Here is a 24,558-nt window from a genome sequence, read left to right on the forward strand (position 1 = left end):
TGTCCCCAGAGCAGGACTGGGAACTGCAGTGTGGTTGGATGGGCAGGTGGACGCAGGGCCTGGCCCCAAGCTGGGAGGTCAGTACTAGGTGAGGTATATCTGTGACAGGCATCTCAGACTTTTTTTGTGTGTGTGTGATAGAGAGATGGAGGGACAGACAGGGACAGACAGGAAGGGAAAGAGATGGGAAGCATCAACTCGTAGTTGCGGCACCTCAGTTGTTCATTGACTGCTTTCTCATATGTGCCTTGACCCGGCCAAGCCAGTGACCCCTTGCTTAAGCGACCTGGGGCTCAAGCCAGCGAACTCTGGGCTCAAGCCAGTGACCATGGGGTCATGTCTGTGATCCCATGCTCAACCTGGTGAGCCTGTGCTCAAGCCGGATGAGCCTGCGCTCAAGCTGGAGACTTTAGGCCCTAAAGTTTAGGGTTTGAATCTGGGTCTTCAGCATCCCAGGCCAACGCTCTATGCCCTGCACCACCGCCTGGTCAGGCAAGCATCTCACACTTAATACTCCCAAGAAAGACCTCTTTTCCTCCACACCCCCAAACAGGCCTGGGCTTCCCCCAGGCTCTCCTGTCACAGAGACTGGCTCCCCCCGCCCCCCAGTGGCTCAAGCTCTAATCCTCACAGTTATCCTGGATTTTTCTCTTCCTCTCATCCCGTGAGGTCCTTAAATAGAACCCATCAGCCGATACTGCTGCGTCTCATCCAAATTTTATAGCAGACCTGTTGCCTACCTTCTACCGTTGCCCTTGTCTGAGTCAACTGTATTTCCTGCCTAAACTATTGCAACGGCTTCCCACCTAGCATTCCTGCTTCCACTGTTGCCCCCTTATGGTTCATCCCCAACGCCACCACCCAGGCGGGCACTCCTAGTTGGTCACCATTGCCATGACAGATGAACCCACTTGTCAAGCCCCCTCACTTCTCCGGAAGGGAGGCTCAGAAAGGTCAGGCGACTTGCGGAGGTCATACGGCTAGCAAGGGGCCGAGTGGAGATGGAGATGGATCTGGGAAAGGGCGATTGCCTACAGAGCGCCTCCCCCACGCAGTGACGCCCCCTTCCCCCGGGGAGGGGCCGCTCACCCGCGGACAGCGTGCAGCAGGCGCAGAGAGGGGTAGGCAGTACGCACGTTGACGCGGTGCTTTAGGATGAGCTCATTGACCCACTCAACACGCTCCTTGCCGCCCCTGGCCATGAAGGCGGGGATCCAGAGGATGCTGCCGTTGAGGCTGTGCAGCCGCTGCAGCAGCTTCTCCCGCCACGTGGCGTTCACCAGGTCCTCGAAGGCGCGCTGGATGACCGAAGGGTTCATGGTCACCAGGTCTGTCTTGAGCCCCACGTCCCGGGCGTACTCCTGCACCGGGGCCAGGTTGCACCTGCCGGAGAAAAAGGCAACATGGTTCTTGTAGGCAAGTGGAGACAGCTCTTAGATTCCTACTCACCTCAAAGCAAAGACCCAGCGTCCTCCTGCACTCACCGGCTCCTCCTGCCACACACACTCAGCTCTCAGCGCATGCGCAGAACTTTGCTGCTCCCTGGGGGAGGTCACATGCTTGCCTCCTGGAGTTCAGTATCCAGTAGAGGGGGAAGGAAGCGAGGCAGCCAGCCCACAGCCCTCAGACCGTGTTATTGGCATGGGTGACCTGGCCACATAGGTGACAGAGGGAGGGCTCTGAAGGGACACTCCTAGGTTCCGAATTCAGCCCTGATACTTTCTGTCTTTGTGAGTCCGGGCAACCTGCTTAACCTCCCTGTGCTTCCTGAGAGCTTCCTTGTGGCTAAGGCGGAGCCACATCAGTTTCTTCAGCTCTGATGGAGGTCACGCAGCCTCCCTCCCAGGACTTAAAGGTGTCACTACACATCCAGTCCTTAGAACTGGGCCACAGGAAAAACTCAGTAAATGTTACTATTATTATCATTATTATGGGAAGGAGGAGTACCAGGTGGTCTTCCTGAAGGTGGTGACCATAAAGGGAAGTATAGAAGAATGGCTGAGCAGAAGTTGAATAGTAGGAATGGCACATTAAGACAGTGTTTCTCCATCTTGCCAGATCAGAAGCCTCACCTCTGGCACTTGTTAAAAATACAGATTCCCCCTGACCAGTGGTGGCGCAGTGGAATGCTAAGGTCGCCGGTTTGAAACCCCGGGCTTGCCTGGTCAAAAGTACATATGAGAAAGAGCTACTATGAGTTGATGCTTTCTGCTTCTTACCCCCACCCCCTTTCTCTCTCTCTCTCTTAAAAAAAAAACCAAACAAAAACAAACTAAAAAATACAAACAAACCAAACCAGATTCCCCAGGTTCCTCACCTGGAGATCCAGATTCACAGGTGAGCCTAGGAATTGATGTTTCTTTTTACAAACTCTTTAGGTAAGACTTGTAACCAGGCAGTTTAGGAAACATTGTCCTATGGCATTTTAGATGCAAGAATTATTTGAGATGGGGCAGGAGAGGCAAGTAGGGTGAGCTATCAAAGGGCCTATGTGTCAGTGACTTGGTTCTGAAGGCAATAGGGAGCCACTGAAGGTTCTTGAGCAGGAAAGTGACATAAATGTGCATTTTGTCATTTTATGCAACAGTCAGACAACAGGATGACAAAGTCGTAGCATATATTGGAGGGGAATGGGAATTGGGCATCGGAAGGCATCTGCACGTGAGTGAGAGAGGCAGCTCACGCCCAAGGCCTGACCCTGGCCTGAACCTGCTGTGTGACCTCTGACTTTCTGTACCTCAATTTCCTCATGGCCAAAGCCAGGAAAAAACAGAACATTCCTAACAGGGCTGTTAGAACTATGTTAATGACTGCCCTGCGGAAGATGTAATGAATAATGTCTCCCTGTGAAAGGGTGTGTGTGCGTGTGCGTGTGCGTGTGTGTGTGAAGGAGCTCTAGGCTAAGGCTGCTTCCCAAAGCCCCAGGACAAGGCTCTCTCTGCAGAGGGACCGTCCCAACAGAAACATGAGACATGGCCTGCAGTTCCGCCAGGGCTAGGGCACTGTTTAGGATGAAACTCGAGGCTTTGTGTGCCCTACTTTTGACCAGGGGACAGCAGGGCCTTGTTTCAGAGTCTGTCTGGACTGTGGGTCAGGTGTCAGGGCCCCCGGTAACTATTTCCAGGTGCGTCCCCGGCGACTGTAAAATGAGAGATGATATTTCAATGAGAATGATGGTCAAGTACAAAACCCAAGTTTCTCCGTTACGCTCTCATTTCCTGGATTTTGACTCCAGGATATAAAGTTACTGGTTAGAGCATGACTTTCCAGAACATTTCAAAGAGTTTTGCAAACTCGGACCAACCGGGAGATTTTCTTAACTAAATCTTTTGTAGTGGGCTTTACAACAAGGCATCAGTAAACTTTTCTAGTAAAGGGTCAGATAGTAAATATTTTAGGTTTCATGGGCTATATGCAGTTGCTATTGCAACAGTTCAGTGCTTTTCAACTACCCAGTACTACATTTCTGTGACAAAGTAGCCATTGAGGATATGAAAATGAATGGGTAAGGCTGTGTATCAATAAAACTTTATTGATAAAGATAGGCTGTGGGCCAAAGACTGCATATCTTTGCATTAGACCAGCAATTCCCAACCTTAACTATACAATAGAATTACCTAGCTCCCTGGGCCACATTCCTATTACCCCCAGGTTGATTTCAATGGTCTGGGGTGCAATGTGGACCTTGGAACTTTTAAAAGTTCCCCCAAATGATTTTAATGGACAGTCAAGATTCAGACCAGAGGCATCAACTTTTTTTTTTTTCTTTCTTTTTTCTTTTACATGCATTTATTTCATTCTGTTCACACTGTACAATTGTTATACAACCTACAAGGTTGAGACTAACCCAGCCACGGTGCCTTGTTTCAACCTCTTGGGACAGCCGGCAACCCCTGACTGCAGAATGCCCGCAGCTCCGGGCCCAGAGCCCTGCCGTGGTTACCTTATGATGAAGCTGTGCGTGTCGATCTCCGGCCCGCAGCCGCTGTTCAGCAAGACCCCCGAGTTGCCGACGATGGCGCAGGTCCGGAAGTGCTTGTTCTTCAGCGGGGAGGTCCGGGGGAGGAGCGCGTAGAGGTTCTGCGACACGTTCATCGTGCTGTCTCGGTCGAAGATGTAATGAATGATGTCTCCGGGCTTCAGGGTCCCCTTGAGGACGGAAATGTCCTTTTCAGCATCCAGGAACTTTAAGATTTGTTTCCTACAACAAGCAAACACGCAGGAGGATAAGTCTTGGTGGAGCCAGCGGCCCTTAGCCAAGTCCATCTCTATCTGTCCTGTGTCACTGCTAGAGCCCAGTGCCTGGCTGGAGCTAAGAGGTCAGATGCCCTTAGAGGTCCCGGGCAGGGACTGTCAGAAATGGCCCAGAGGCGATTATGATGGTGACTAAACTGCTCAGGAAAAGGACCCCATTGGGACACACGTGAGCTCATCACAGAGGGCCGCGGGAGGGAGGGTGACCCACGTTCTGCTAATCCCAGGAGCCCTGCCTGGTTTTCGCACTTCCCAGGAAACCCCTCAGTCTCGGGAAAAGCCAGACCGAGGTCACACTGCCCCCTTCCCCTTAGCAGGATGTGGGGCCCTCATCTGACAGCGAGTCCTGAACGAGGAACAGGAAACGACAATGACACGTGTCCCCCATTCCTCAGCAACCTATTTTGTTCCATGGAAGCCTTCTCCAGGCACAGGGCCCCCGGGGGGGGGGAGTGGATGTGAGAGGCGTGACAATTGCTCTACCTTTGAGAGATGGAGTTCCTGAGCTGGTCTGTTCTGTGGAGCGGGACTTCCTGGCCCCCTAATTGTTGTCTAGCCCAAGGTCTGCAAATAGTGATGTCTCTGGTCTCACAGAGCATGGTTGCTTTGTGTTGTTTCAAAACAAGAGGTGATCAAAGGACAGGTCTTTGGGCTCTAGGGTGACTGACTAAGGGGGAAAGTTCTGGAATCATCTAGCATAGCATGTAGCCACAAGAAAGATGGATTGCCCTCTAGGACTCACCAGAGTTTTTCACTCAAACCATGCAGGCCTAGCCCCCCCAGGAATCCAAGGTTTTACTTAAAGAACTTTCTAAAATCACTCAAAAATATCTTTAGAAAGGATTCAAGTCATGGAGAGAAAGAAAATTTGGTACCCAGATCAGCTGAAATGAATTTTCATTTCCCTGCTGGTGAGCCCCTATCTCGAACGGACACAATGACTCCTTTTCAGATACAAAGTCTGCTTTTCCCGAGCTGCCGAGGGACAGAGAGAATTTGCAAGATGGTCGCCCTCTTGTACAGATGGTTACGTGGCCGCTAGAGCACTTCTGGGATTTGAGATGTTCCCAGCCTGTGCTGCCTCCCAGTGGGACGCACATTTGATCACTCGGGGGGACGATAAAGAATCCAACGGTTCCAGGCTGATCATACCTGAGGAAGACCCGATTCTGACCGGGGCCTGGGTGCCACGCTCCAGAGGCGACTAGAATGTGTGTCCGGGTTTGGGCTCTGCTATTAGCCAAGGGGCAGCTAGATGGCTTGGCAGGACATCAGTCTCTTCCTCAGTTCATCTTTCCTTATCGGTGACCTGGATCTCTTGCTATCGTGCTGGGGAAGCCCTCTTGCTGAGTAATTTGTACCTCTTGATAGAACACAGAGGTACTGTGTTAATTCGCTGCACTTCACCGAGGATGACCCAACTTGACAAAGAGTCGAGTTGGGAAGGTGCTCAAACCTTTGCCGTGATTGACCCCGGCATATTTCAAAGCAAAGGGAAAAGCCCGTAATGAAACACCTCTGTGAGGAGACTGATTTCTAACTAACTGTAAGGAATTACTATCAAGTATTGAACATCATTCCAAATAACTCACAGAATCTTTTACTGCGAATCATTTTGGTGGTTAACTGGAAGTTGAAGGAAATTCCCCCTCTGGGTGAAGGGACACCATCCCTGCTGAGGTATATCCCCATGAAGGCCACAGTTTGATCTTTTCCAAAAGGGGTGGGGGTTCATTTCTGTACCCCAATAGCAGGAAGAAGGGCCAGACACTCACAGGTGGTGTCATGGAGTAAGTAGTGCACCCCCCCCCCCAAATATATGTCCACCTCCCTACCCCTGGGACCTGTGATGTGGCTTTATTTGGGGGAAAAAAAACACCTTTGCAGATTGTTATTAAGATGATAAAAAGGGTCTTGGGGTGAGACTACCCTGAATAAGCTGGGTGGGCCCCAAATCCAATGACCACAGGAGACGGGGATACACAGACACAGAGGAGGGAGCCATGTGGCCACAGAGACCGAGGCCGGAGCCACGCAGCCCCAGGACGCAGACAGCCTACGGCCTCCTGAAGCCGGAAGGGGCAAGGAGGATTCTCCCAAGAGCCTTCTGAGGGAGCACTCAGAACTCTGACCCCATCCTGTATTCCCCACAACCGCCTCATGTCCCCAGACCACGCTTTGAGAACGAAGGGGCAGGAGCATTGCCGTTTTGACAGTGCGTGGACCTGGAGGGGTCACCTCCCTGCTCTGTGTGGTGACCCTTTTGGTAGCCATGGGTGAGGATGATCTCTGTCTCAGCCCCCCCTGTTCGCTGCTCCCTCCCCATGGTCATGGCCTGGGAGGGCTGGCTGCCATGGTCAAGGCTCTCCCTAGTGTCCTGGCTACTCCAGAACGTCATCACCCCCGCTCCCTAGTATCACTGAGCACAGATACCACACTTCAGACTGCGTACAGTAGCACGCAACATGGCACGCCTGGCCAACTCCTAATCCTTCAAAACCCAGTGCTCCTTTCCTGCCCGGCCCTCTTGGTTCTCTTACGAAACAAAGTACTCTCAGCTCAGGTGATCCTTCTATCTCCACCCATTTATAAGATGCGGTATTGTCTGTATCACAGTAGAACACACCGTCCTGTCCCGTCTTTGCTTATATTGTCTCCCCACTAACGTGCCTGACTCACATCAGCACTCCGCGCCCCTGGGGCGACGCCTGGGGACGAATGGTTGGATAATACTGACCCATCTTTGCTGGGTCATTGATGGTTATATCACAGGCAGGTAGCCCAAGTGTGGAAGTTGAAATTCCTATGTGACAGTTTCCCGTTCCCGCCAACCTCCCCGCCCGCCCGAGTGGCCGGGTGCACCTGCCGGGGCCATTGCGCCTGCCTTGCGTTTTTATTTCCAAATGACCACTTCCAGATGAAGCCTGCCTCGGCGGGAGGTAAACATTTTATTTCTATCCTGACTTCTGTAGATGATACAGTGTGACAATTTGCCGTCTCGTGCTGAAGATAGGCTGAGCCTGTCTCCCGTCCTAGAGGTAATTACCACTACCTGATCCTCAGAGAGAGCGTCTGGTTGTGCCGCCACTTGGCAGGGGCTGGCTGGGTGTTGTGTTTAATGCTCTCGTTGCTTCTGTCAACAACAGCTGGTGATGAGGAGCCATTTATTACAACTTCAGCTCTGGAAGGGGGGGGGAGGGAAGAGGGAAAAAAAGAGGGAGAGGGTAAACATGATCTGTTCCCATGCTGATGACAAGTCTAATAGTTTTGTTTTCGCTGTGGCTGGAATGAAAACTTCTTGGGAAGAGCAAAAATTACAGTTATTACTTGAGAAGGGAAGAAAGTCCATTTATCTTCTAGAATGCACAAACTTTCTCCCTAAGGTGTAACCTACATACGTTCTTGGAAGCAGGAAGGAGGGTGATAAACTAGCTTTCCCCCTCTCCCGCCCTCCCCAGCGTTTCCTCCCCGTGAAACCTAGCAGTCATGGTCAGAATAGTAATACTTCTCTGGGTTACTTTTTGCAAAACTCCAAATAAATAGCCCTTGCATCTGCAGCTGAGTATCATGATGGTTTACAAACTTAACAAAGAGAAAACACACACGTGGATCCTCCCCTGATCCCACCAGCCCCTCCACCCTTTCCTTTGTAACAAAGATGCAACTTCCAACATCTGCCTCCTTCCAGAGTTAGCAAAGGTCTCCCTGACTGCTGTGTGGAGACCCTATTCCCCAGTGGTGTCCCCATAGCAGGTGCTCAATAAAGAAGCGTTGGCTGAACTGAAATTTGAATTTTGTCCCGGGAAAGTCTGGATGGATGAGTTACTGGCTGGCTCTGTGTGCCCGGGGTAAATCACAGTTCTGGGTGCACACCATCTCTCCACCTGGGTCAGGAAGCCCACGCGTTCCAGGCCCCGCCTCCATTCCGAGGCTTGAAATCTATGCTAGTAGGTTTCTGAGAAACTAGGTTACAGTTACATCTGTAAAGGCAGAGAAGCCAGCCTGCTGCTGGCTGCCGGCCATGCACAGGTGCATATGGGTCACACAGGGGCAGCGCCTTGGTGCGGACGGCAGTCTCCCTGTCCCCGTGATAACTGGGTTTGTGATGCCCAATGCTGAAGCCTTCAAGAATCCAAACCAAACATCCATGTCCTTTGCATTTATCTTGCAATAGGCAAGTTAAAAACAAACAAAACAAAACCATAAAACGACGAAAGCCCTTTCACAGGGTCTAAACCCAAGCGCTCTATTTTGCTTTCTGTAGGCAGAGAAGAAACTCGTTTATGGGTGCACGCTGTCTGTGCACTTCCTCCCTAGACAGAGCCAACCTTCAGCATCCCTGACTCCTCTGGATGGGATCACTTGTCTGGGATTCAAAAATCCATACCTTTTGCAGAGGATAAGAGAGTAAAGAGTTCTGGCCCAAGGCCCCTCTCTATCTAGCCTGCAGGCTGAAGGGAAGCTTACAAGAGGAACAGAAGACGACCCTTTGGGATTTTTGCAGCATCCGTGAAAGGCAGCATAAGATTTCACAAGCTGTGTGACCGTGTGAAAGTCACTTTACCTCTCTGAGCCTCGGTCTCCCCCTTTATAGAAAGAGGGTATTAAAGGGGAAGAGACCCAGCACTAAGGTTCTAGAATTCTGAGGACCACCCATGGCCTGTATCTATCGCTGGCCACCACCTCGTAAGGCTTAGTGGGGGCTGGTTGTGGCTGCATTTGTGTGGTACTGCAGGTTGGAATGTGGTACTGCAGGACCTCTGATGTGGCTGCCAACCCCAGGATCCCAAGCGTCACCGCAGCTTACAGCGGCAGGCATGTGCTAGGAACACTGTAATATTTGTGGGGAAGGGATATCTTCCTAACGGACTAGCTGATATTCTCATCAGTAACCAGTGACGGGGACTCCTATGGCTTAATTTGGATTCAATCTTGGGTGCCTCCGGGCTCTGAGTGTAGGAGCACCTGCAGAGGTATTCTAGAGCAGAGGAGATTTGCTCAGAAACCTCCAGAAGGGGTTTCCAGTCTTCTCTGGGACACAGGTGATGAAGGCAGAAAAGAGAAAGCCATAAATGTTGTCACAGACAGCAGTAAAATTCCACTTCTGTCTCTACTCCCTAGCGAAAACTTGGATGGGGTCCTATCTAACCAGCCCTGGTCTCCCTGAACTTGAACCCTGGCTCTGTCGCTATCTCTCTGGGGTACATGGGAAAGTCACTTTGGGTCTCTGGCTTCTGTCTCCTGATGTGTAAAATCTATAGATGGGTTAGTTAAACCCAGAGACCACTTTCGTTCACAGGTTGTATGTGCTCCGTGGTACACAGACACGGCTGGATCAGTGCTCAGTGAACGTGTCTTCCTGTCTCTAACACCCCATAGTCCCCAAAGACCCTGGAGTCTCATGCCAGGCTTACATTTCTCTGCCCATTGTCTGATGTCATGGCTGCATTCACAGTGACAGGCGTGAGCCCCAGCTGCGTGCCTTAAACAGATCAGGCTGGGCGAGATCCTTATAGTCAGATGTTCTCATTCTTGAAACTGCCCTCAACAATGATGAATTATTATTCTAACCGACTGAGGAAACTGAGGCTCAGAGCGGTGAAATAACTTGTCCAAGGTCCTGGCCAACAAGCTCTGGGACTGAATCTAGGTCTGCCCAGCTCGCAAGAAAACTGTAGTCTCCCATCCCCACCCCAAGTGACCACAGAGCGTGGGAGGACCCTGCTCCCGGGCAGGATCCTCCTTCTAAAAAGAGAGCATCCTTCCACGTGGAAGAGGGACGCATGGTATGTCTACGTTTCACCAGGCACAGCACGAGCTTCATCTGTAGCTCCCACGTGGTCAAGAGGTCATGCCGAGGTCTAGAAGCAATGATGTTAAGGACGGAGAGGACAGTTTCCTGAGTCAGTCCTCTGGGGTCAGGAATGGACATACTTGACAGGTGTCATATGGTCGAGGGACCTAAAATGTATCTACGGAAGGGCAAATAACAGATGTCACTCTGAATAATTAGTCCTCTCATTGGCAGACTGACCGAAATAGGATCGTGAGAAGGTAAAACGAGTCCTTCCTTTTGAGTAGTGGTCTTTGTTTATGTCGGATAACTAGGCATTCTCCTTTTCTTTTTGCTACTCGTTATGCTTGGGCTCAAGGAGACTAAGCGAGAGAGCTCTGGGGCAGTTGTCGCTGGTGGAGAAGGGAGACTCAGAGGTGCAGTCCAGCCACAGCCAGGGGCAAGCCTGGGTCTGCTGGCTTGCAGAACATTCGCTTGCTCCCTTGTCTCAAGTTGTCCCCTGGCCAAGGACTGTCATGAGAGGAAGCACTCTTGGAATTTTGAATGTGCATTCAATTATCAAGGATAACATTACTGCGTTGACTTCCCCCGTGTTTTTAAGAGGTCTCAGCAAAGTTTCTGAATGCTTTATCTTCCGTCTTAATGTCCGAGACAAGCACTCCACAATGAAATGGGACGGATGTCTGATTCCCTCCAGAGACTCCATTGCTCAGCAAAAAATGCGAGTCATGAACAAGCCCCTAGGTGGCCCAAGTGGCTCAAAGCGGGTGGACCTTCTTCCAGAAAGGGACTCTTAGCATCTGAGTTTTCCATCTCTGCAACCTCTAGACCTTGGGCCATTTCATGGACTCTTTTATGGACAGGTTCCCCTCCCACCCCACCCCCCAACCCGCCCAAAGTGATTAGGGAAATGCAAAGCCAAAGTGAAACAAAACAGATCTATTTGCTAAGTAAGAAGGGCACCATCCAGCAAGGAGAAGAAACAGATTAATAGCTGCCTTACAGCAAAAACAAATGAACACAGAATCTAATTTACAAACCTATTAGATTTGCTATGTAAGCTGTTCACAGCCGATCTGATTGTACCTCTGCCTCCGGAATTCCTGCAAGACAAAGGCAATGCATTATTTATAAACCCAGCTCTTCTTTGCAAAGCCCTACCTCCATCCTCAGGAGATCCGGCAGGGGATCCGGCTGCTGGCCCTGGGGAACTACAGAGGGTGGGTGAGATCTCACTCGGGCCTCTCCTCGGCCGGCGGCGACTTCCGGACCCAGCCACGAGCGCAAGTGTCCCCCCCCCCGCCCCCGAAGCAGGCCTCCCATGCCCTCCTTTGCTTCCCACCTGGACCTTGTTCAAGGTTTCCATTTGAGACTTCCATAGGAGTCTGGAGACAAAGTCCTTGGGATTCATTTCCCTGGTTAATCACTTTGTGGGGAGCAGGAGGTGGGTGACTAATGAGGTCCTTTTAAAACTTAGATATTGAATTTTAATGGGGTGACATTGATCAGTAAGAGTAGACAGGTTTCAGGTGACCATCTCTATGACATTTGAACTGTCAATTGCATTGTGTGCTCATCACCCAAAGTCAACTCATTTTCCATCACCGTATATTTGTCCCCTGATGGGGTCCTTTGCTGGCGCCTCTGGAGGTTGAGTTTCTGAAGTAAAAGCATTCCACAGCCCTTCCAGCCCCACCAGCTACCAGTTCTGTCCCATTCTGCCCCGGACTCAGGCTCTTGGGCCCTGAAGTCTCGCCCTGCTTTGTGATCACACTGGGCCGGGGGATGGATGGAGCTGTCTAACGCTGGGACTTGGCCCGCTTTTTGCTTTTTAAAACTTGCATGTGAAACTAATTATTTTAAGTCAAGTCATTTTTTTTTTCTACTGATTCTAGATAAGATATGTGGTTTGAAGCGATACTTCTTTGTACTTTTCTCATTTTTTAAGTTCCCCTAAAAAGTGAGAACGTTGGTGCACTGCAAACAGACGATTAAAATCACAGGGAAAAAAAAAAAACTCTCTGAGAGGTTAATGCCGATCTCCACACTGGTTTGAGGTCTGGATTTTTCTGTTGGCTTTCTCTAGGCTTGGCATACTTGTAGATATAGTGCATGTGTGTGTAAATGCATATACATGCCTTTTCCTGATAGACTTAGATGTCTTTAAAATTGCTTTTATTGCTTTTTAGAGAGAGAGAGAGAGAGAGAGAGAGAGGAGTGGGAAGTATCAACTCATAGTAGTTGCTTCCCATATCTGCCTTGACTGGGCAAACCCAGGGTTTCGAACTCGCGACCTTAGCATTCCAGGTTGATGCTCTATTCATTGTGCCACCACAGGTTAGGCTAGACTTAGATGTCTTTTACAACTATTTGGCAGCAAGCCATATTCTCCCATTTCATCACCAGATGACCAAACAGCAGAAAGGATGCTATGACTGGCCTTGTGTCTAAAATTTCATCATTCCCAGTCTACTTAATTACACAGAGGATCATTGGTTCTTCATATGTTAAATCAACCCTTAACATTTTTTTTTTATTGTGCCTCCCATTTCCCCTTGGGGGGGCGTGGAGTTCTTGACTTCAGTCTCGGGGTCTGGGACTCTCTGGCCATCTCTGACTCTGAACCATAATCCACTCGGGTCAGGTCCCGGGGGCTTTTCTGGGCACGCTGCTGTCCACGTGTCACTGACCTCTGCCGTCCCACATCCTAACCCAGCTCTTCTTACAGGGGGGGAAGACCTGCTGGGCCAGACATTAAGTCAAGTACAGTAATTTAAAGCAGGTCATAGGTCAAGATTAATGAAAGGTTAATGGAACAAAAGAAGACCGTCCAGTAATGCTGCATGTAAGAATGGATGTATGATTTTTATAAATCACCATCAATGAGAAGTTCTTTAAATGGTTTGGAGTGGTCGGTTTACAATCTGGAAGTGGATTTGGGGGGAAATCAGTTGAGTGTTGCCCTCCTCTAGAAGGCAAAATAAATTTCAAGTGGATTTAAGTAGAGTTTTCCAAGTTTCAGGAATTCTCACAGCACTATTACCAGTTTGCTGTATTTGTTAGTCACCCACATGATTATCTACTTAAATTTTAAAATGGACTCATCTTTGAAAAGTTACCCTAAGCAATGCCATCTGTGAAAATAGAGGTTGGTATATAATACCATGATATAATACTCATGTGAGCCCCTCAAAAAAAGAATCATTAACACTAAAATATTTATCAGTGGAATACCTAAAATCGTCTTACAGTGTTACCAAGAATACTTACAACACCCTCTGGGGAAGACTGAATTAAACAATATTTAAATTATAAATAAAAAATTTGTAAATAAAATGATTAATAATATGTAACGTGTTATGTATTGTATATGCCTACATGTTAAATATTAATAATATATATTAACAATATAAACTTATAAATAAAAATTTATTTGAATCATAAAATATTATAAATTAAAAAAAAAAACTTAAAGAAAGCAACCGGTAAGAAACTGGTAAGAAAAAGGGAGAGAATATTTATCAGTCTTTGATGAGACACGAGGAATGTATGGGAAGAATTTTTAAATTCAGAAGCTTCCGGAAGAAGAAACTTTAAGAGGAAATGTCGACGCACTGGACTCCGTAAAAACGTATAAACTCTGCTTATACAAAAAGCAAAGCAAACCTCAACAACAAACCCAGGCCAGTGTCGTCCATGAAATGTGAGAGGGCTCCCGGAGGGGCAAGTTCTGCGCGGATGCACCCGCCTGGTTGATGGAACCAGCGTCAGCCAATTGCTAATGACCTTGCAATGCACCTTTCAAACACCAGCCAATCATCTAGAGCCCACCCCCTGCCATCCCCTTTACTGGGGTCTCACACACTCTGGGCCACTACTCCCTTGCCTTACTCAGCCCAGAGCCAGGAATGAGACACTTAGGGATGCCCCTGTGCCTCCGAGCCCACTGAAATGATTCAAACTAGCCAATCTTACGCCTGCTTACCCTGCCTCCCCCTTGCTTCCCAGGGAAACCACAGCCAGGCTTCTTGACCATAGTCCCTGCTCACTCTCTGCCTCCTGAGTGACCTGGTGCTTCTCCAGGGGCCCTGCATAGTGTAGGGCGCCCCTCCTCTTGTGACCCAGGACCGCAACGCACGACCTTTCCGATGACAGCAGTCTCCTAATCTGTTGGCCTGATAATAAGAAGACCGATATTAACACAAGGCATCTTGCTCACCTTCTTAGTTTTGCCCAGCACCCGGCCGATCTAGGGCTCAGCAAATCCAGTCTGACTTCCACATGACACGGGACCTTTCTTCCCAAATCTTCCCTGCGGTTTGCATGCCGTGTTCCTGCATGCCCTACTTCTCAGACACCCACAGAAGGGGGCAGACTGTCACTCACAGACTCCTGGACTGCAGATGTTTGGCTCAAGATGAATCACATGGAATGGAGAGGTATCCCCCCCCCCCCCCCACCCAGGTAGCTTCCTGCCTCCGATGATATTAAGATAAGCTTATAGCCCTTGTAATGGGGGAATGCTGATATCTGCTTGGTTGAGGGATGGAAGAAGATGGTCAAGTGAGAAAAACTTGCTGAAGATAATTCATAGCAAGCTGAAACCACAGACACATGGACACTCAGATCATCTAAATGAGAAAATACAAGGGGAAGCACTTGGCATGCCGTGAAGAACTCTATACAACCAGGTATAATATCAATAATGACCACTGGCCATTTAACCCTGCTAAGGATTCTCAGCCACAGTGATGGGAGAGACTGACTACTTTAAAGCTCTATGTTTTAGGATGTCATGGATAGGAGTCAGCAAATTTTTCCTCTAAAGGGCCAGGCAGCAAGTTCCCCCCACTTTCCTGCCAGGACAGTCTTTGTGGGTCAAGGAAAAAAAAAAATTAAAGATCGCATGCAGGTGTAGCTACTTAAGCAACAAGAGAGAAAATGAGTTTCCACAATTTTTTTTATTGAAGACATTAAACATATAATAATTGAATATTGGCCCTGGTTGGTTGGCTCAGTGGTAGAGCATCAGCCCAGCGTATGGATGTCCTGGGCTCAATTCCCAATCAGGGAACAAAGGAGAGGCGACCATCTGCTTCTTCACCCCACCCCCTCTCCCTTCTCTCTGTCTCTTCTCCTCCCACAGCCATGGCTTGATTGGAGTGAGTTGGCCCTGGGTGCTGAGGATGGCTCCATGGCCTCAGGCACCAAATAGCTTGGTTGCCAAGCAATAGAGCAACGGCCCCAGATGGGCAGAGCATTGCCCCATAGGGGGCTTGCTGGGTGGACCCTGGTCAGAACACATGCAGGAGTCTGTCTCTCTGCCTCCCTGCTTCTCATTTAAGAAAATAATACTACTAATAATAATGGAATACTTTTTATAGTAATAGGTTGATTTTATTTTTGCAAATAATTTTATAACAGAAATTAAATTTAATGGGGTGAGTAATAGGTTTATTAATGAGAAGAATATGGTTCTTCTTGGAGGGAAAAGAGTTTGCTTAACGGGGGTTCCAAGTTAGCACTCCTGTCATCATGAGAGAGAGGTGGTCTCATTCTTCCACAAGCCTTTCCTTCTCTGAAACACTTGTTACCTTCCCTTGTGTGGATTCACTGGAATGTGTTACCTAAGTCTCTCTTCTGGACCACACTGTCTGTCCTTACAGTGTTGGGGACCTTTGTGCAAGGGGGAAGCCAGTTAGGAGCACATGTCTGAGATGAGACTCCCTGGGTCTGAATCCTAGCTGTGTGATCTTTAATGATGGCTTAACCTATCTAAAACCTCCCGGTTGGATTGCTCACCTATAAAATGTAGTAACAGTATCTACTTTATGGAGTTGTTTTAAAGATTGCATGAGCTAAGGAATGCAAAGATTTAGAACAGTGCATGATGTATTTATTGTAAAGCACTCACAATTAATGTTACAGTTTCTTTGATTTCCCCCACAACCATTTAAAAGTATAAAATCATCTTGGCTGGAGAGCCACGAGATAACAGGTAGCTGGCCGGATTTGAACTGTGAGCCATACTTTGCCAACATCTGCTCTAGAATGTTAAGAGAAAAATGCTCCTCATCCTCCATCTGAGAGACAACTTTGCTGTATTCCCCCCTCGATGACATCCTTCTGGTGGAGATAGGCTTCTGCTCCCACGAGCACAACTTCCTGAAGTCACAGCTCCGACAGGGAGGACCGTGAGTCCCTGCACTGCCTGCTTACGACCAGTGTGAGGACCACCGTGGCTTGTGCTGGATGTTGGAACAGGGCAGTCACTTCTAGACTGCCAGGGGAGACCCAGCATGACCGCAAGTGTCACAGTAGCAGCTTTAAGAGACAGCGAGTGGTACTGTCACCAGTTTGTTTGTTTTCTCCAGTTCCACCCACTCAGCTGACTTCTTTTTCTTTAAAGTGAGAGGAGGGGAGATAGAGATAGACTCCCACATGCATCTTGACCGGGATCCACCCGGCAACCCCAGTCTGGGGCCGATGCTGGAATCAACCGAGCTATTTTTAGTTCCTGAGGCTGACGTGCTTAGACCAACGGAGCCATCCCCAGTGCCTTGGGCGGTGCTTGGACCAAACGAGCCCCTGGCTATGAGAGGGGAAGAGGGAGAGAAGGGGATGAGGAAAGGGCAGAGAAGCAGATGGTCGCTTTTCCTGTGTGCCCTGACCAGGAATCAAACCCGGGACATCCATATGCTGGGCCAATGCTCTATCCACAGAGCAACCAGCCGGGGCTTTATCTAACTTCTCGTTCATCAATCAAGTCAGGCCTCATAGCTTTATCGATGTGCTCAGCAGCCTCTCAGACACCTTTTCCTATAGAGCAGGTCTTATCATTGTACCAACGCTCTTGAACCTCGTAGATACTGAAGTGACGCTGGGCACCGAGTTCTGAAGAGACCGAGGTAGGTTCCAGCCTTGACAATGGTGTTTCCATAACAGTTGGGTTTCCCTGGGTGCTGCAGGTGCCGATGGGGAGAGTTAAGTCAGCAAGCTCACTGGCGGATCTCGTCTGCCCTGAGCTCCCCTTACTGAGGTCTCAGCTCCTTTCTCTGCCGTCCTCGCCTCCTTCCTGTTACCTGGTAGCGTGGGTTGATTCAGCCCTTTGCTTTGATTTCAAGCACACTCCATTCACGCACAGAAAGGTGCGGGTTCACTCTGGATTCTTCCCTCTGCTCAACTTTAGAAAGCATCCGTGAGAACTGAGGGCTTCGATCAGGTTCCAGCCAATTTCACTGGTCTTTCTAGAAAAGTACATCAAAATGCAACTAGACACGTGCGTCCCTTGGATGCCAAGTGGTTCATGCTTAATATGCTGTTCCCAATCCTTTCTGAGCATGAAACTGTCACCTGGAACCAGGGGTCAGGGGCAGATAGTTTATCATCCAAACCAGAACAACTGGAGGCACCGGCCAGAGGATACATGAACCCGGACGGCAGAATCACGTGGGACTGGTAGTCCTCCAGCCCGCCCCTGTCTTAGACAGGAGACAGACTTCATGATACAAAGACTTTTAAGAATGCTGCATCCCCAAACCTGACCACTCAAAGCATCAGAAAGCAAAGCAGTTAAAATCCCCAGGTGGCCCTGGTCAAGTAGATCAGGTAGTTAGAGCGTCGTCCAACATGCCAAGGTCATGGGTTCAATCCTGATCAGGGCACATACATGAATCAACCAATGAATGTATAAATAAGTGGAACAATGCATCAATGTTTCTCTCTCTCTCTCTCAAATAAAATCAACAAATAAAAATATAAAAAACCCAAAAGACTCAGAGACGATAGATATTTGTGCTATTGATGGAACTGGAACAGTGGAAGCTGTCGGTAGGTGTTCATGGTCATAGCATCTTTTCTGAGTCTCGTGCCCCATTCGGTAGGCTCTGCCTCACTGTCCTGGTCGTAACCTGCAGCAGGGGGCAGCTTCTTCTAGCCTGTGGCTTCAGCACCAGCCCTCCTCCACCCTCAGACAGGGGCCAAGTGTAGGACGAGGTCCTATTCATCTCTATATTGCCATCAGCAGGGGATAGCTCCTACACATCAAATATGCTTAGAGAGGATTGTGAATGAATTAATGAGTCTAACAAGCTGAAGGAGTCCCTCCACTGCAGAGAACAGGATTTAGCCTTCTGGGAGCATGGTGTGGGGCGAAAGGAGAGAAACACCAGCCTCACCGCCATCACCACTGCCCACCTGACCAGAACTGCCAGGCGAGCTCCAGCCCCAGGGCCTTTGCACTGGCTGTTCCCTTCCTAGAACATCCACAGATTTTTTCCCACAGATGTCTCCATGGCTCACTTCCCCCCTCCTTCAAATCTTGGCTCAGATGTCACCTTCTCAGAGTGGCCTTCCCTCCCCAGTCCCATCTCTTCGGATCTTTGGATTGCCGTGTTTCATGTTTGAAGTGCACTGCCCGGCTCTGCCACCAGAATGTGGGCGCCACGCTGGAAGCATTGTGTCTGTCTTGCTGATTGCTGAGCACTGTGCCTGGACTTCAGAAGGGGACAGTGACTAGCTGTCAGTAGAAGGACTCAGCCTCCTCCCTTCCTTTGTTACAACAGAGAAGCCAGCGCCGTACCTCCACCCGAGCTCTGAATTGTATCCCTTCCTGCCTTTGAGACTCCTGTTCTAGCAACGATTTCTTCTCTCTTCCATGTATTCGACAGCGTTCGTTCAGCGGGGTGGTCGTTCTCATTCTTGTTGGACCTGGGATATGCTGAGCTCTGTTCTAGAACTGTTCTATAATTTTGTATCATTCATGTAAGCCGCACGCAGCCCTACCAGGCAGAAGTGGCTATCCATTTCTACATAAGGGGAAACTGAGGCACAGAGAAAGTGAAAGACTTGTCTAGGGTTGCATGCTAAGTAGGGACACCGGGATTTGAACCAGCAGACTGGCTCAGGAGTCCAGCTCCTAATCCATCTGCCCTGCCGCTGGCTCACACCAACTAGCATTCATATATGTTGGCTTTTCTTATCTAATGTAAACAACCCACCTTAGTTCCATATTTCCCTCAGCGGCTTCCTTGTCTTTTTCCAGGACTGCAGATGTCTTCAAAGACTCGTCTATGCCTTCTGTGTTCTAACTCTACCCTCTCCTGGCCCCACGCCAGTCTGGGACATATCCCCATCCCTCTATTAAGGGACCTTGTGTTATTTAGACTTTTAATAAAGAAGATTTATTGATTGATTTTAGAAAGAGAGAAGGAGAGAGAGGGAGAGAGAGGAACATCAATTTGTTCCTGTACACGCTCCGACCAGGGATCAAACTCATAACTTTTCTGTATGAAGATGACACTCTAGCCAACCAAGCTATCTGGCCAGGGTTCAAAGGAAGGCTTGTGTGAACACCTTGCAGTGGATGTCTCTCAGTTCTCATCTTATCTGAACCACATCAACGTTTGGCGACAGCAGTCCCTTCCTCCTCCTTGGCTACGTCAAGCCCTGGCGCCCTGGGTGTGACAACGGGGTGGCCCTGGACAGACCTCTCTCTCTCTGGAGGAAATATACTACTAGGCAGAGGCATGATGAATGATTCCAAGAGATGGGTTAGAGTCCTTAGGGCATCTTTAATATTCCTTCTGGCTCAGAAAATACATTACTTTAAATCATCTCCTCTCGACTCTGTAAGCTTCCCTTTCTAATGACATCAACTGCCCCTTTGAGCCTCACTCTTCCCCTGGCAGAGGGCGCCCCCAATTAAAAAGCCTCCATTTTTCTCTATATTCATGCCCAATAAGATTTTGTTCAGTACTACTTTCTAGTTCTTCTACAGAATACTAGTTTTTATAAAATTTTTATATAGGAAGTATTGTTGAATATGGTTTTTTTCTTTTTTCCAAACAAAACAGCCTCCCTCCCCCCCATCCAAAATTTACTCCCCAAAAGTGCTGCCTTCACCATTCCAGGTGAGAATCCCTGTCCCCAATGGACATGTTAACAGCATGCATCCCTAGGAAGCGGCTGCAGATTCCAAGAGACCAATGAAAAACAGTAATAACTTCATTTGCCGAAGCCTCACCTTGTGCTAGGCACGGTGGCAGAAGCATGTGAATGTCTATATTTCTTACTCATTATTTTTAAGTGAGAGGAGGGGAGATAGAGAGACAGACTCCCACAGTTGCCCCAACCGGGATCTACCCGGCAACCTCTCTGGTGCCGATGCTCAAATCAACTGAGCTATCCTCAGTGTCTGAGGCCAACACTTGGACCAATCCAGCCACTGGCTGCAAGAGTGGAAGAGAGAGAAGGGGGAGGGGGAGAGGGAAAAGAGCAGATGGTTGCTTCTCTTGTGTGCCTGACTAGAGAGCAAATCTGGGACGTCCGCACACGGGCCGACGCTCTATCCACCCAGTCAACCTTCCAGGGCCTTCTTACTTGGTTTTAGAAACAGGACGCACAGACCCAAAAGGGTTAAGTGACTTTCCCAGGGTCACCCAGTGATTAAGCGGGCAGAGCAGAGCTTCAGACCACGGTCTACGTGTAGCCAATCCCCCTGTGCCCCCTGCCCTTCACCTCTGCACGAAAGACTTAACATTGCAGTCAGGGAGGCGCCTGAGGATGGAGAGGAGGCAAAGGTTACTCAACAAGGACTTGTGAGGCCGTTGGCGAGCTAATTGGGAGAACATTCCTGTGAGACTCCCTACTAGCATTACACCAATAGGGATAAAATATGATGCAGCCATTAAACCAGGCATGGCCAACGTACGGCCCGCATAATGACTTTATGCAGCCCACGATTAAATTTTTAATACTCTCCGCTACTTTGAAATCTCAGCTACTCAGAAGCGGAAGCGTCTTTGATTTTTGGAAATCGAGATATTTAAGAAGATAGTGATACGTGGAAAAGAATTTCGCGTGTGACTAATCTAGGGTTAACTTCCAATAATTGGTCGAACGGATTCGCGATACTTATTTTTTTTAAAAATTCCATTATAAAGATTTATAACTTTTCTTTTATTTATTTATTTATTTATTTATTTATTTATTTATTTATTTGTATTTTTCCGAAGCTGGAAACAGGGAGGCAGTCAGACTCCCGCATGCGCCCGACCGGGATCCACCCGGCATGCCCACCAGGGGATGATGCTCTGCTCATCTGGGCGGTTGCTCTGTTGCAACCAGAGCCATTCTAGTGCCTGGGGCAGAGGCCACAGAGCCATCCTCAGTGCCTGGGCAAACTTTGCTCCAGTAGAGCCTCGGCTGCAGGAGGGGAAGAGAGAGACAGAGAGGAAGGAGAGGGGGAAGGGTGGAGAAGCAGATGGGCGCTTCTCCTGTGTGCCCTGGCTGGGAATCGAACCCGGGACTCCTGCACGCCAGGCCGACGCTCTACCACTGAGCCAGCTGGCCAGGGCAAGATTTACAACTTTTGTACTCGTCTGTACTCGATATGAACTGTTTGACGTTTAGTGGTGATGCGAAACCCACATTCTTTTAGGCGGAGTTTGCCAGTGCGCACCCAAGGTCAAACAATTCGTTATTTTTGTGGTCAAGTGTGCTGAGTCAAGTGGCATTGTAGCATAGACAATAGCTGCAGTTGATAACTGAAAACCTGTCCAGGCTGTTCGTAAAACGAAATAATTGTTTTATTTACGATATAACCCCTTCAAGCTCATTCTATTAATTAAATATTGTTTTGATTGATTGCGATACAGTTTGGACATTTATACGGTATGTAATTATACTTTTATTGAAATATATTTTTATTAAAATAATATTGTATATTAAAGTTTTTTCACTCACATTTATTTATAAATAAATTACATAGTAAAAATTTGTTTACTTAAACAAATCGTTTTTTGTATTTAACATTTTTTAATTTTAATATTTCGTCCGGCCCGTGAAAAAAAAAGTTTTCTTTCTAATCTGGCCCGGGGGGCAAAAACCGTTGGCCACGCCTACATTAAACGCCATGCTTAGGAGTGGTTTTATATAGAAATGCATTGGAGTCTCCTGTTTTTGTCCTTTGGGAAGCTAGAGAAAAATACCACAGACCAGGTGGCTTAACACCACAAGATTTCTGCCTCCCAGTTCTGGAGGCTGAGATCAGGGAACCAGCATGTTCACTGAAGGTCCTCGTCCAGGTCACAGACTTGGCAGCAGGAAGAGGGAGCTCTGTGGGGTCCCTTTTATGAGGTCACTCATCCCATCACAAGGACTCCACCCTTGTGACCTAGTCACCTCCCAAAGACCTCATCTCTGACCACCATCACACTGGGCTCAGGATTCCACCGTGTGACTTCAGGGGGACGCAGCATTCGAACCACAGAGCCTTCGTTTGTCAGTAGCCATTTCTGTGACAGTTGCTGGGTCTCCTGTTGTAGACACAGTGTGAGCCTTGGACGTCCTGTTAACTTTTTTTATTGTTTAAGAATATATAGTGCTACTGCAAAACCTTAGCCCAGAGTTCGGCAGCTATGAAAACTCCTCATTTCAGCCATGTGGCACAATATGGGTCCATCCAGGGTCTCTAAAGAGAAGCAGAATGCCCGACTGCCGCTCCCACGTGCCAGCTGAGCTCTGGAATCCGCCTCGCCAGGATGTGAAAGGCCCCTGCTTTAATCCGGCCTTTCCTCCCTCTCTTTTGTTCATTCCACGAGGGACCACATTCAGAGAGAGCGAGGGACCACATTCAGACAGAGCAGTTGCAATGTCAGCTGCAGCCTTTTCCTGAGAAAACCCCTGGAGGGCACCAAGGAAGAGGAGGCCTTTGAAGGTGCTTTTCTTCTGGGTGTTTGATGTGTCTGCTTCCCCACCCTGCCCCGTCCTGAATAAAGTCCACTCTCCCTCCTCCTGCCCAGTGGGGGGAAGAGGCCAGACGGGATGTCAGGGAGGGTTCTGGCTCCTGATGGGTTCTAGCTTTGCCAGCCGAGAACTCCGTAGGTCTTGACGTCTCTCCCTGCAAAGCAGTGTCCTGTTGTGGGCTCACACTGAGAAGCAGAACAAATTGTTGCTGCCTGCGGACCCTGCCGAGCCCTCTTGAAAGGGCTGTCCTCAGGGAAGTGGCATTTCCACAGTGCTGTCCATGAGGAGAAATTAGGAGCAGTGGACGGAAGAAAACAGAATGTGTTAACTGTGATGGAACTACGATTCCTGCCGCTCCACCAATGCATGGATTGAGCACCTACTATGTGCCAGGATCTGGGGTCACAGCGGGGGGTGGATATGGAGAGTCTCCCCTGTGAAGCTGCTTTAAATCTAAATTTGGAGACAGGAAATCCTCACAAGAAAGACAAACACCCCGAACAAAGGATCACGAACACCTATCCAGGGGCATTGACACAGAGGAGAAAACAGAAGATGTCACAGAGGATTACAGACTGAGGGTGCCCTCAGGAGAGACAAGGAAGAGCTCTTCTGGGGGATGGCATTTTGTCAGAACCCTAAAATATGAGGAGGAGCCAGCCTCACAAAGGGCTGTGGGAAGAGCTTCAGGCAGTGGGGTCTGCATGGACCACAGCCCCAAAGGCAAGAACATCGATCCCAGTCTTCCTTCCTTTAAAATTCATATTTCTGGGACCTCATCCCCCGCCAGAAGATGGTCTCAGAATCTTTATTCTTCCATTTCTTCTCCCGATCTCTGTTTACTGGTCCCATTTTTCACCCAAGATTGTGTGTGTGTGTGTGTGTGTGTATCTGTGTCTTTAAGATTTTATTTGTTGATTTTAGAGAGAGAGAGAAGAGGAAGGAGAAGGAAGCATCAAATCATAGCCATTGCTTCTCGTATGTTCCCTGACCAGGCAAGCCCGGGGTTTCAAACTGGCGATCTCAGCGTTCCAGGTCGATGCTTTATCCACTGTGCTGCCACAGGTCAGGCCGCCAAGACTGTGATTTGATCATATAACCTCTCCCCACTTTCCCAGCTTAGTCCTTGGACCCTTCCTGTAGGTCCAACCCTGATCCTGCTTCTTCCAGAAAAAGTCTGTCCCAGTCCTTAGTGTGTATGTGTGTGTGTGTGTGTGGGGGGGACTCCCCGTTCGGAGATCCTAGAGCATGAACCATCAGTATCATTAGCACTTCGGTGTCGTTTTTGTCCTTACTGCACGGCAGGGCTCACAGGGAGGACAGGGACTGCCACCAGGCTGATGTTCTGGACACACCAGATGTTTGCTGGAGATAAGGGATCTTTCTGGTAACCGACGGAAGAAAGCTTCCCAAATCCTCCAACTTAGCTCTGTTTGATAGACAGCTCCTCTGTATTTTATTACACACACTCCTGTGCTTTTCTGAAACGTGGTCTCCGGAGCATAATTTATCCGGAACACCAACCCTGTGGCAATACAGTGATTTGCCCGGTGATGCCAAGAGGGGGGAACGACAATGTTACGGAGTCTATCTTGCAAGTGTGTCAAGAGCCTCCGTGGTTTGTGAAAGTGTCTATTGCCATGCCTGGCATGGATAGACACTCAGGGTGTTAGTTTGTCTTCCTCTTCTTTATTTTGTTTTGTTTTGTTTTGTTTTTTTGTATTTTTCCAAAGCTGGAAATGGGGAGGCAGTCAGACAGACTC

The 24,558-nt window shown here is 48.8% G+C and overlaps 1 protein-coding gene across 1 annotated transcript in view; it reads right to left on the bottom strand.

Annotated features, from left to right (window-relative positions):
* Positions 1-24,558, bottom strand: part of ST8SIA2 (ST8 alpha-N-acetyl-neuraminide alpha-2,8-sialyltransferase 2) — a 50,202-nt gene that overhangs the window by 10,531 nt on the left and 15,113 nt on the right. Inside the window, exons 2-5 of the mRNA XM_066239082.1 lie at positions 11,089-11,151; positions 7,307-7,435; positions 3,944-4,201; positions 1,090-1,383 (exon numbers count right to left, since the gene is read on the bottom strand). Of these exons, the coding sequence (XP_066095179.1) occupies positions 1,090-1,383; positions 3,944-4,201; positions 7,307-7,435; positions 11,089-11,151 (744 nt within the window). The remainder of the gene's footprint in view (positions 1-1,089; positions 1,384-3,943; positions 4,202-7,306; positions 7,436-11,088; positions 11,152-24,558) is intronic.

This window comes from Saccopteryx bilineata, chromosome 7 (assembly GCF_036850765.1).
Source record: "Saccopteryx bilineata isolate mSacBil1 chromosome 7, mSacBil1_pri_phased_curated, whole genome shotgun sequence".
Lineage (NCBI taxonomy): Eukaryota > Metazoa > Chordata > Mammalia > Chiroptera > Emballonuridae > Saccopteryx > Saccopteryx bilineata.